The sequence below is a fragment of the Chanodichthys erythropterus genome, chromosome 21, assembly GCF_024489055.1.
Source record: "Chanodichthys erythropterus isolate Z2021 chromosome 21, ASM2448905v1, whole genome shotgun sequence".
Classification (NCBI taxonomy): domain Eukaryota; kingdom Metazoa; phylum Chordata; class Actinopteri; order Cypriniformes; family Xenocyprididae; genus Chanodichthys; species Chanodichthys erythropterus.
This window is the reverse complement of record NC_090241.1, coordinates 29,830,001-29,842,177: the sequence shown is the minus strand read 5'-3', so window position 1 is coordinate 29,842,177 and position 12,177 is coordinate 29,830,001. Positions and strand designations below refer to the sequence as shown.

At 35.5% G+C, this 12,177-nt stretch overlaps 1 protein-coding gene across 1 annotated transcript; it reads right to left on the bottom strand.

Annotated features, from left to right (window-relative positions):
- Positions 1 to 6,769: 6,769 nt before the first annotated feature.
- Positions 6,770 to 11,909, bottom strand: LOC137011504 (protein FAM107B). The gene is made up of 5 exons (XM_067374396.1): positions 11,886 to 11,909; positions 9,846 to 9,903; positions 9,278 to 9,482; positions 7,631 to 7,778; positions 6,770 to 6,886 (listed from the first exon to the last, which is right to left on the bottom strand). The coding sequence occupies exons 1-5, from the start codon at positions 11,907 to 11,909 to the stop codon at positions 6,770 to 6,772; spliced, it is 552 nt and encodes a 183-aa protein (XP_067230497.1).
- Positions 11,910 to 12,177: the final 268 nt, after the last annotated feature.

Genomic DNA, 12,177 nt, shown 5'->3' with positions numbered 1-12,177 from the left:
TAAAAAAAAAAGTCAGAATTGGGAGATATAAACTTGCAATTGTGAGTCTTGTGATTTTATATCTTAGAACTGCAACTATTTTTGTTAGAAGTGCGAGTTTATATTTCGCAATTCGGACTTTATAACTTGCATTTGCGAGTTTTTTTTTTATCTCACAATTGTGAGAAAAAAGTCAGAATTGCAAGATATAAACTTGCAATTGCGAGTTATAAAGTCCAAATTGCGAAATATAAACTTGCAAAAAAATAGTCACAAAACTTTTTTTTTCGCAAGTGCGAGTTTATATCTCACAATTGGGATTTGTAAAGTCACAACTGAGAGAAAAAAAGTAAGAATTGTGAGATAAAAAGTTACAGTTACGTTTTTTTATTTATTATTCAGTGGAGGAAACAAGCTTCCATATTTTCACGGCTTAATCCATAGTGGTTTTGTTTTAAAAAGTCTGTTTGGTAGAGATGTCCATGTCATTAATTTTGTGATCTGGTTCAGACTGGCTCTGTTGTGCAAATTGGTGGTACAAAACTGCAGGAGTATCACATGATGTCATTGTGGGTATAAACCTTCAAATTAATCATGTGGACAGAACAGTGGTTAATCGTGATGGGGTTAAAAGATTTGAGCCACAATACAGATGCTTTTTACAGATTTAATTTCCAGTTTTAGACTTTATGGGGCAAAAGTAGTCTGTAGCTCTATTTCAAAACATAGCGAGGATGCATTAGATACACACTCTTGTTACAAAATTATGCTGCCTTTTAAGACACCTCATTTTGGACAAAAAAATCTTTGCAAAGAAGGCAAACTCATAACGCAGTGCAACAAGTTCAGTAAATATATTTAATAAAAACCAAAAAGTATCAATAAAAATATCCATCTAACAGGGCATTCTGGCAAGATTCTTTTAAAGTTATGATGGATTCTTCCAGTAACGTTGATAAAATATTAATTTAAAGTTATCAGTCTTTAATAACATTAGCACAGAAATGTTATTTTATGTCATTCATGGAATATTTTTCTGAAACATTTCAGTTAGACATTAATCTAATGTTTCCTAAACATTATTAATAGTTTTTCAGATGATTCAGAGAACATTTAAAAGTAACGTTCCCATAATACTTGCACAATTATAAAATAGAAAAAAACATTCCCTTAAAGGTGCTAAAGAGGATGTTTTGTTTTATACATTTTTGCAATATTACCTGAAACTGTCTTTACTAACTGATAAAAGACTATTTATTAGGTGCACTGCAAGTAATAATATTAATATACATCATCTGTGCACGAGGTAGGGCCTTAAAAACATCAGCCAGTCGTTTACACGATCATCGCGTAAACGACTGGCTTGTCAATCACTGCCGTGATGTTCCTTGTGAGAGACGAGCGCGGCCGCGCGCTCCAGTAACTTTCCACACTCCACAGGCGCCGCATGCAATGTTTTTGTCCGGAGACAGGAGTAACAACTGCAGATTATGAGTTACCTGTGGTGAGTCCGACATAATGAATCCACTAACACGATACAGTGAATGCCGGTGGTAAACACTCGTTTTCCAATACGAGTGCAAGAGTTTTGGGAGGCATTCCCTCGAAAGGAGGGGGGGTTGTTCTTACTCATGCGCTAATTTCAAAAACTCAGTAACAGTCTTTGGTTTCTCAGTCGACGAAAAGATCCTCTTTATCACCTTTAATATTTTCTCTAACGTTCATATAATCAAGAAAAAAAACGTTTTTAAAAAGACTGAATGCTCTGAGAACACTCAAAATAACGTGTTCATAACTTAATGGGAATATTAGCAAAACATTCTTATATTTCTCTTAGATGGTACTGACTATTTTACCCAATATTGCGAAAACTATCTACATTTATGGCCAAGGACGATAATGATAAAGATTCTAAAAATCACTCTAAATATAAAAGAATAACAGAGTCCACACCACAACTATATCAATAACAGCACAGAGAAACAATATTGGAATCACTTTCAGAATAATTTTTTTTCCAGCTGATGAATGATAAAAATAGCCAATCAGAATCCACAATGCTTTAAAGAGCTTGAGCATTTAAAGAGGCAGATGACAAAACTGCATTGTGCATTTAGAATAAACAGAACAATATTGTCCACTGTGGATGCTAATATAGTTTATCGTTAAAAATATGTTTTTAGTTATTATTCTTGAAGTGAACAGGCATTTATGCTTTTTAAAAAGTATTGCACTGTTAGCTTAGCAACATGCTGGCGTCAAACTTCAATCAATTGCGAGTTGTGTTTTGTATGCGCTTCACAGACTCTATTTGTTGCTTCAAATCAGTGATTTATGAGATTATATTTAAATTAGGATGGTGCCTTGGAAGGTTTTGGAACAGCTGTGGATTAACTACTCTTTTTCGTGACACTGATTAAGTTTGTAACCAAAATGATTTATCTGTCCATGATGATTGGTTTTTCACGGCGCATGTTGTGTGAGCTGATTGGTTAAGGTTCTTTTGTTTGGGTCGCTGGCCATAATCTGCACTGTTCTCGTGTGCAGAAGACGTCTAATGTTTGCATGACCTCGTAAAAATATGTTTACAAGAGCGATGATCAAAATATAAAATATACATATTCATATCTTTTGCTAAATGCAAAATGAGACTATTACTGTCATGTCATTGTGAAATCGGAGGGATGAAGATATTGACACTTGACTTAATCTGTTCTTTTCTTTGTGAAATATATAAATTATCTGTTTTTAAAACAAAAATATTAAGAATTCATCACTTGGCTTACCTTCAAACTGGACTGAAACAAAAACAATGCAAGAACATTTATCCTCTTGTTCATCAGTATATCATATACATGCCAATTTGAGCACATGACTTACTTGAAGCCAACAATAATAAAAAAAACAAAAAAACAATGGGTCCCACTTTATATTAGGTGTCTTTCTTTTACTACTGTGTATTAACATTTAAATAATTTTATACACACGTTTTTACATTGTACTTATATTACAAAAAATACCTGCATGTAATTAATTTATGTAAATACATCTATTATTACACTGTTGACCCATCCCTTACACCTTAACCCACCCTTAAACCTACCCATACCACCAAACTAACCATACGGGAAACCTGTCCTTAACCATACCCATATCCCACCTCAATAGCAGCAAAACTGTTTTGCAATACAATATGAACACAATAAGTATATTGTACTTATTATTTGATGCAGGTACATAGTAGTTAAGGACACCTAATATAAAGTGTGACCAAACTGTAGTTATTTTGCTAATGGACCCTAATATTAGAGACATGTTCTTCTTAAACCTCTGAACAGAACTGCTTAAAACCCAAGTGCTGTAAGTGATTTAATAAGTATAAAAATGCATCAGTCTAATGAGCAGTTCAGCAATCAGTTATAGTAATTATGGTAATTATGCAAACTGCCTCAGAAGGGCTGATTAAATATCATTTAGAAGTCATCTATGAATTACTTTGGCTTTGAAAAGTACTAAAGAAAGCTACACCCTGGGTTTTTGGTAGATAATTCCTACCTTGATCACTTAAGACCTTTTTTTTTTTAAATTATATTTTCACATGAAAGTTCAGGAAGTGTAGAGGAGACACAAATACAGTATGTGTATTATACATGAAGATGATGTATACATATATTGTATATCTTTTTTGTAAAAGCTACAAATGTATAGATGCAATGCATCATGTGTTATCGATGGAGTTATGAAGAGCCAATGATTTGTACCCTTAAAGATATACAGGTAGTAGCACGTTATGAATAAACACTCCTTGTCTATGCATTGTGTGTGTTCAGTAAAATCTTTGTGTACAATGCAAATAAAGTTCACATCAGAGTGCTATGCAAAGGCAGACTGTGGTGGGTACTTTCAGATACTACTCAAATTGTATTAAATGTCAAAATCTCTTTATTTAAAGACTATTATAAAATGTACAAAACATATTTACAAAAAACTATGTTGTGTTGTTAGCCAAAACATAGGCTACACGTGAGATCAAGATCATGTGCTTTATGATGTCATAATCATATGAGTGGAAAGCAGCCGTCATGTTGCGTTCCAGTCGTTTTAACCCAGAGAAGATTATATTTTTCTTGAAATGCTAGTAAAGCTAGGGTAGGCCGTGTTTTTCATTAACTCTTTTTGTTACACTGGTTGAAATATATATATATATATATATATATATATATATATATATATATATATATATATAATGTATATGTGTGCAGAAGAGGAAACTTAGTAGGCCGAACAAAGACTGCCCGATGGCTGACCATTCGGCTTGGTGTGTTCCTGCTTTTAGGACCAAAAAATGTTCATCCAATCATTGCATTCGTTCCGAAACGCACCCTGCTCATGCAGACATGCAGAGTTGTAGACAGACAGTCACCGAGCACCACAAACAAACAGCAGCCAACTTTTACAGTTCCTCCTGAACCAAAACAACAAGCTTATGCTGAGTTCACGCCATGTTGTAACTACAATAATTAAGTGATGGCAACCGAGACTTTCTACTCGAAGCTGTTCACATCCTTAGACTCGGATTTATGTGTTTTTTATGGCAACACTATCAACGCCGAAATGAATCTGCAGCAGTCAGGTGGTCAATAAGAACTCTAAGTTGTTTGCGTTAATTATTATTGTAATGTTAGGCTATGTGGTTTGAGACATGAGGTAATTTAACACCATCTTGTGACGCTTTGCAGACTCTGCTCTGGCTCTGTGCATGTTCATCAAGGAGGCGTGGCTTTTTTGGAGGGCACTCTGAAGGGAGGGTGTGATCTTATGCTTTCAAAGCTAGCTTGCTATTGTTAGCCTCTCTGATACTACCAACCCTAACTTTAATGTAATAGCATTGGATTAAAACTTAATGACTGTACTCGGGCAGAGTATAACAACTTTCCAAAATACTTTTGATATTTTTTGTACTTTTGGGTTTTTTCCCAACTTGCTCCTGGTTAAAAATGACTGGCTTACAAAAATGATAAATTTCTCGTATAAATCTCTCGTTATGCTATGTTATTGCCAAATATTGGATTCAATCTTTTTATCAATTTGTTTTCTTTTACTTAGCACAGGTTTCTTTTTGGAACTGCTCAGATCAATGAGGCCTACAATCAATCAGTTTCAAGAAATACAAAACCTATGCAAACTGAAAGAAGAGAGTACATCCCATATTTGGTGATAATATAGCATATTGAGATATATACCAGTAATACCAAGTTAGGTAAAAGATTTGAAAAATAGTCACTTATAGTCACTTATACAAAAAGTATAATTCAACAAAGGCTTAATTGTAAAGAAATATGCATTATGCAGTGATATTGGCGATAAATTATTTTTGCAAGTTGAATCCAATTTTGTGTAACCTTTTCTTGTCTGATGAAATATTAAGTCAACAAAAAGAGATGTTAAAATTTGCAATTGACAATACCAGTTAATTTGTTATGCTATAAATGGAAAATCAATATTGGATACAGTGTTCTGCTCTGGTTGTATAGTGCCATTGTGTTAAATGTAGTAGAACATCCATGCTATAGCCTAATGTGCACATAAAAAAAACAGGTATACCATATTTGAACATACCAATTTTTTTTAAACGTATTTAAACAACAAAAGACATGTGGAAAAAGTGGACAGGATTGCTCTCTGTTCACATTGCATTGTGTTGGTGGGATTACATGACCCACGATTTGTTAGGAACTCTATTAAAAAGCATAAAAGGATATAATAATTTCTACTAAAACACTAGATACAATTCCAGTATATTTGGAGCTATTCTGTTCTTACGTGTGCAAATGACAACCACTTAATCAGCAATTAAGGTGCAATACATGAAATCTTATAGACCATTGTAAGTGCTTAACATTTTGTAACACTGACATATCATTAAAGGCCCATTCACACACCAAGAACGATAACTATAAAGATAACGACAAAGATAGTTCCAAAAAGTCGTTATAAATATAAGAGAATAGCACTGTCCACACACCAGCTTTAACGATAATGATATAGAGAAACAATATCATTGGGATACATTTTTTAGAACGATTTTTTCCAGCTGTTGATCGATAAAACATTGACAGCCAATCCATTCTAATTCAAGGGCTCGCGCATTTAAAATGGCAGACGACATTGCGGAGAAGTTAATCGTCGAGTTCCAGAAAAAAACAACACTATTTGACACGTCAAACCCTCTTTTCAAGGATACTTTAAAGAAAATGGATGTATGGAAAACAATCGGCCATTCCCTCGGAATAAATGTTGAGAAGTATTAACGAGGAGATCATGTCAGGCTAGCAAACAGTGTTATATCAGGTATCCAGCGCTAGTTTCGACATTATTCCACTTCCTCAGCTAAATTCACTGTTAGATTACATCTATTACACTAGCTATTCACTCGACACATAGCATGCTGCTGGTTAAAGCTGTATAAATGTAACAAGAACAGCAAAAACATGTTGTACACGCTTTGAAACAGCAAACAGCAGCGCGTAAGCTTAGAATAAACAGATCATTATCGTTAGTTGGTGTGGACGCAAATATCATTATCGTCATAGTTATCGTTATAGTTATCATTCTTGGTGTGAACGGGCCTTTAGCCAACATTTTCAACTTTCTTGTCCTCAATATTGTTTTTTCACATTCTTTGATTTCATTCAAAATCCAAACGCAAGTTATAACAAGAACTGTCAAATCAGCAGCTGGAGGAGCATCAACACTCATGTAGATCTATGATGTTGTAGGTGATGTGTGATTACAGCTCTTTCTCCACAGCACTTGCGATCGATGTCCTCTTCAGACTCTCCTTGACCCTAATGAACTCAGGTGCGCACTTTGACCTCTCTCTCTGCTCATCGGCCTCTCGCTCAATCTTAGAAGAATTAGATAAATTCTAAATGAGGTGTTGGTATACAGTAGGGGCCAAAAGTGATGTCCGGCCTAGGAAAATTGACATCTTCACCCTTTATTCAAATATTATTAAAATGTGTTAAAGAAGCATCTTGAGTAGTTGTGCTTGGAGGCAATTGTTTTATCGGTGATAATGCAATGATACCAGATTTTACGGACATAATTTTTTCGCCAGGCTGTCATACAAAGAAATTATGAACAGGCGAAAAAAAAAAAAAGAGAGTTCTAAATAGTTTTATTTTACTTTGCATAGTAAAATAAAACCTGTACCTGTAGTTTGCCTTTTTTTTGTAAAATAATTTTGTTAGATAAATACCTAAACCAAGTTTAGCATTTTGTTCTTATGTCATGTTTAAAATATTTTTATATTTTATAAAAGTATTTTCCTCATATTTTGATGGATAAATTGAACTTGTAGGGTCATTAAACACAATTATTCACCTCCAGACATCACCTTTGGCCACTACTATATATACAGTAGCAAGTTATAGTACATGGTGTATACATTATGATCCATAGTACAACTTTAGGACCAAATATCAATGTGTTCTGGGCAAAATTAGGGCATATTATGTGTCATTTGGATTTCTTCCTAGCATTTAATGGCCTTATTAGCATAAATTAAACAATATTGTCCATTAGACACTGATACTGTATATGAATACTCATATCAGTTTAATTTGAGGGGTGTTATTTCAGGTTTTACCTTCTCTAACCTCATCTGCCTCTTCAGTAACTCCTGCTCCAGGGGTGATTTTTCTTCTTCCTGCTTTCTGTCTTGTTTCAGAGCTTGAGCTCTATTTCTCTTTTCCAGAACTCTCTGTAACTCTGGCTTCTCCTCCATCACTGCTCCTCTGATAGATAGGATAAGTGTTACGATATCTCATTATAGAGTTACTGTATATCTCTTTATAGAAATAGTTAAATCATTGTAATTGTGTGGAAAAGGGAATGATCATCACCCTTAAAGTCACCATGAAAATTGCCAATTTTTTTTTTTTTTTTTTTAAATATTGCATTATTTATTTTAAATTATTTATCCACGCATTTTTTTTATTCAGGTGCCCTTGTGATTTTTAATCGAAGTAACTTCCCCTTTCTCTTGTGGTGACATCTCTTCTTCTTTTTCCCTATAGAGTGCCCCAGGGATGACGCGTTTTTGCAGGCCAACCCGGAAGTTAGTGGCGCACGGGTTCCCTCGGTTGAAAGCCTATGCATTTTTCCCATAGACTTTTGAAAAATCGCAGAAAATAAGCTCTGTGTTTAACAAAGGGTTATTATGACACTTACACGTTTTGTCTATCAAGATAATCTTTACAAGTTAACACAACATTTATAGATTTTGAAGCCTAAATAAAGTCGTCAGATATAAAAGGCTAACAGTAGGCTATAAACGGACTACAGCACACCATGGTCGCGGATCAACGTCGTCACCACCAAGCGTCCTCAAACTGTATCTAAAAAACAACTCTATTTAAAAACATGCTCGCTGATCATGATCTGCGCTGTTATTAATACTTATCCACTTTTTCATGAGAAATGCTGTCCAAATGTCCCGTTTTTAATGATGACGTCTAAAGTCCCCGCCAAAGGAAGTAGTCCCTTTTAGCAATTTGTTAGCAACCGCCGATTTTAAGACACAGTAAAAAATCACAAGTGGGTTATAACTGGTGTGTTTTATGTCATAGATCAAAACGTGAAAGTATTTAGAGGCTTTGTTAACCACAGAACGTATTTCAGGCGATTTAGCAAAAACCCATTCAAAAAACCCATAGACTTGACGGCGTGGAACCGGAAGTCCTAAAATGCTAACTCGCTTCCGGGTTTTGCCTACAAAAATGTGTCATCCCTGAGGCACTCTATTGTGACATATCTGAGTGAAATGGCTTCTCAAACAAGAAAAAAAGTATGGCGGGACTTGATTTTGTCCATCAGGAACTGATTGGATGGTTGTGGTTTGCCATTGCTGTGATGTCATGTGAGTGACAGGTTGCCCCGCCCTCGCAGCAGTAAACATGTCATCAAGAGAAGAGATGGAGGGGAGGTTATTTTGATTAAGGATTATGAGGGCACATGAATTTAAAAATATATATATATGTGCATGGATATATCATTTATAATACTGCAATATTTCATGGTGTCTTTAACTGCAAGCACAACTTTGACTTTACTGCCATCTGTTGGACAGAACATGTACATGCAAAGGAGACATAAACTGCATTCTCTCTGCGGGCACATGTTTGAAGTGAGATTAGAAATTGGGTCAGGTGATAAATTAAGGCTGAAACTAAGCTTTTGTTCATGCTTCAAAATGTGAACATGCTTTCAACTCAAATTCTGGGTCAGTTTGCACCTTTTGTGTGTAATAATCAGCTCTCGCTGGAGCTCCCGATGGCTCTTGGACTCTTTGATGGGATTGTGGAGCTTTTTGGGCCTGATGAGCTCCTCATAGTAACCGCTGTCCGTTTGCTCAGGAAGCAACTTGCTCTGGTCTAAATCCTCTTCTCTGGCCCACGTCTGATCAGGGTCTATCACTGATCCAAGATCAGAGATTAAATCTAATGGAGGGAGAAAAGCAAAAGAGAGCCTTCTATTATAAAACAGCCAATATCATCTAGCAGGTGAAAATCGTAAGCTGATTTGCTTAGGAAAATAATAGGATTCCTCTCGTGACTGTAGCACCAGATTCACCAAAGTTTAATATGTTGTTCAAGAAAGAATGAGCAATATTGATGAAAAGCATCACAGTGTAAAATAAAAAAAAAAAACATAATTCAATTTAGCTGTACAAGTAATTTCAATTTATTTTATGTCTAGTTGGATCACACAACTTAAGTTAAAATTGGTTAAACATGTTGACTTATTGATCACATTTTTTACTATTGCATCAAATAATATAAAAAACAGAAAACCTGATTCACCAGGTCCAATAAGTGGTTGAGCACAGGCAGAATTATGACTCTGATGGTTATGATCTGCCTGTGGGAAGATATGGATATTATATTTAGTCATAATATTTAACCACAAGACAAAATGCAGAAATAAAATCTTTCAATTCTTTTGCAATTTCCTGCTGCTTTTCACAGTGATGTATAGTGTACCATATATACCATATCACTGTGCGACTAACATATTTATATAAGCATTTCAAAGAATACCACAGTATTACCTTCATACTAGTATCCAAAAAACCATGCTATCACTATTACTATGTCCAAGTGGATATTGCACTGTCTCATCCTTGTCTATCCATCTAAATGATCGAAAATAATCTCCAAAGCTGTTGATGAAGAGGACAATAGCCCTGTGTGTTGAGAGAAACTTGCACTAACACAAGGGAGGCATTGTGGGTATGTGTGTGTGCGTGCACATTAACACCATGCTGGGTTGATCATATTGGACTAAAATGGTTTTGGGACCAGCTGGCACTTAGCCACCTCATTACTGGCCCTGCCAAACAAACTCTCCATTTTCCTTCATAATCTGTTTGCTGTCTAGAATGTGATCGTGTCAGGAAAGTCACGAGGAGTCCTTGGACTAAATCACCAAAGGAAAGTAAATCAGTTATTGTTAATGTTATAGACTGCAACCAAATATAGGCCTTTTTTACACTGAAATGTCAAAACACATGAAAGTTATGCAGATTAAGATGTCTGGAGTTGAGAAGAATGCAGGTTTAGTTGCTATAGTGCAGGATTATTATCGCTAATGAAAACTATTAAAGGGTTAAATTCACCCAAAAATGAAATTCTGTCATTTATTACTCACCCTCATGTCGTTCCACAACCGTAAGACCTTCGTTCATCTTTGGAACACAAATTAAGATATTTTTGATGAAATCCGAGAGGTATATGACTACCACTTTCAAAGTCCAGAAAGGTACTAAAGACATTGTTAAAATAGTCCACGTAACTGCAGTGGTTCAATCTTACTTTTATCAAGCGACAAGAATACTTTTTGTGTGCAAAAATGAAACAAAAATAATGAGTTTATTACAGTCATTATTGACATGAGCGCTGGACGTAAAAAGCGTATGAGAATGACACACAATAAAGTCGATATTTTTGTGCACAAAAAAGTATTCTTGTGGCTTCATAAAATTAAGGTTGAACCACTGCAGTCACGTCGACAGTTTTTAACAATGCCTTTAGTACCTTTCTGGACCTTGAAAGTGGTGGTTAAATTGAGTCAAATACCTCTCGGATTTCTTCAAAAATATCTTAATTTGTGTTCCAAAGATGAACGAAGGTCTTACAGTTTTGGAACGACATGAGGGTGAGTAATTAATGACAGAAATTTTCCTTATTGGGTGAAAGATGATCAGATATTTCTTGTAATTTTATTATAAATTTGATAACATCGTTCAAATAGAGCGCTTAGCCATGCAGCTAGAGAAACTGGTAGCCAGGCAACAGACAAGTGACCAATCCTGACTGGCGACATCACTTCATGGATTTTACCAGCACGATTCGACAACCATGCCCAGAATTCTGGGCCGAGAACGGTTTATAATCGTGCCGTGTCATACCAGACTCAAGTTTAAACACAACTGGAACCGTTCTTTACCATTCTAAGAACCGTTCGGCCCGACAGTGGAAAAGTACCTCTTGATTTCACACATAAGAACTGAACTAAATGAACTTAAGGCACACAACTCATACAACGTTCAGTGTATTTAATGTGCGCTTTTAAGTAGCCTATATACATGTATTTTAGGTTAGATTAACTGTCTCATGCTCAAACCTTGTGATTAGAAGTCCCACAAATAGGAAAAATCAAACAAAAGAAACATTCTCAACTTACTGTATACATTTCACAAATTTAAGCCTTAAACATTGTCTACTGTCCATTTGCAGTCAACACTTATTAGAGTTTGAGTCATGTCAGATCTTTAGACGAGATGACATTGTTCTTACACTCATAACAGACCAGTTCTTCAAAATGGGTTAAAATATCCTTACTTTCTTTCCATGGGTCACTCCCATGATTCCAAAGGTGCAGAGCACTCACTGCCTCGGGATTGTTCCAGAAACAATTTCTTCGGGATTCCACCTGCTATCTTCATGCAGAGCAAGAGGAGAAGCAGGAGGGAAAGTACATCCCTCCAAGCAAATCCAAACACACACACGCACGCACACTTTTGCAATCCCAGAGTGCATACAGTGCCCTAACTGGTACTACAATCCAGCAGAGGGAGGGGGAGTGAAAAAGAGGGATTGTGTTAAAACTGATGTCACTTTCCCGTTTTCCACT

Coding starts and splice junctions, on each gene's coding strand:
- LOC137011504 (XM_067374396.1), bottom strand. CDS start 11,909: ATGGGAGTGACCCATGGAAAGAAA. Junction 9,483..9,845: donor TCAACCACTTATTGGACCTG/GTGAATCAGGTT, acceptor TCCCTCCATTAG/ATTTAATCTCTGATCTTGGA. Junction 7,779..9,277: donor CTGATTATTACACACAAAAG/GTGCAAACTGAC, acceptor CCTATCTATCAG/AGGAGCAGTGATGGAGGAGA.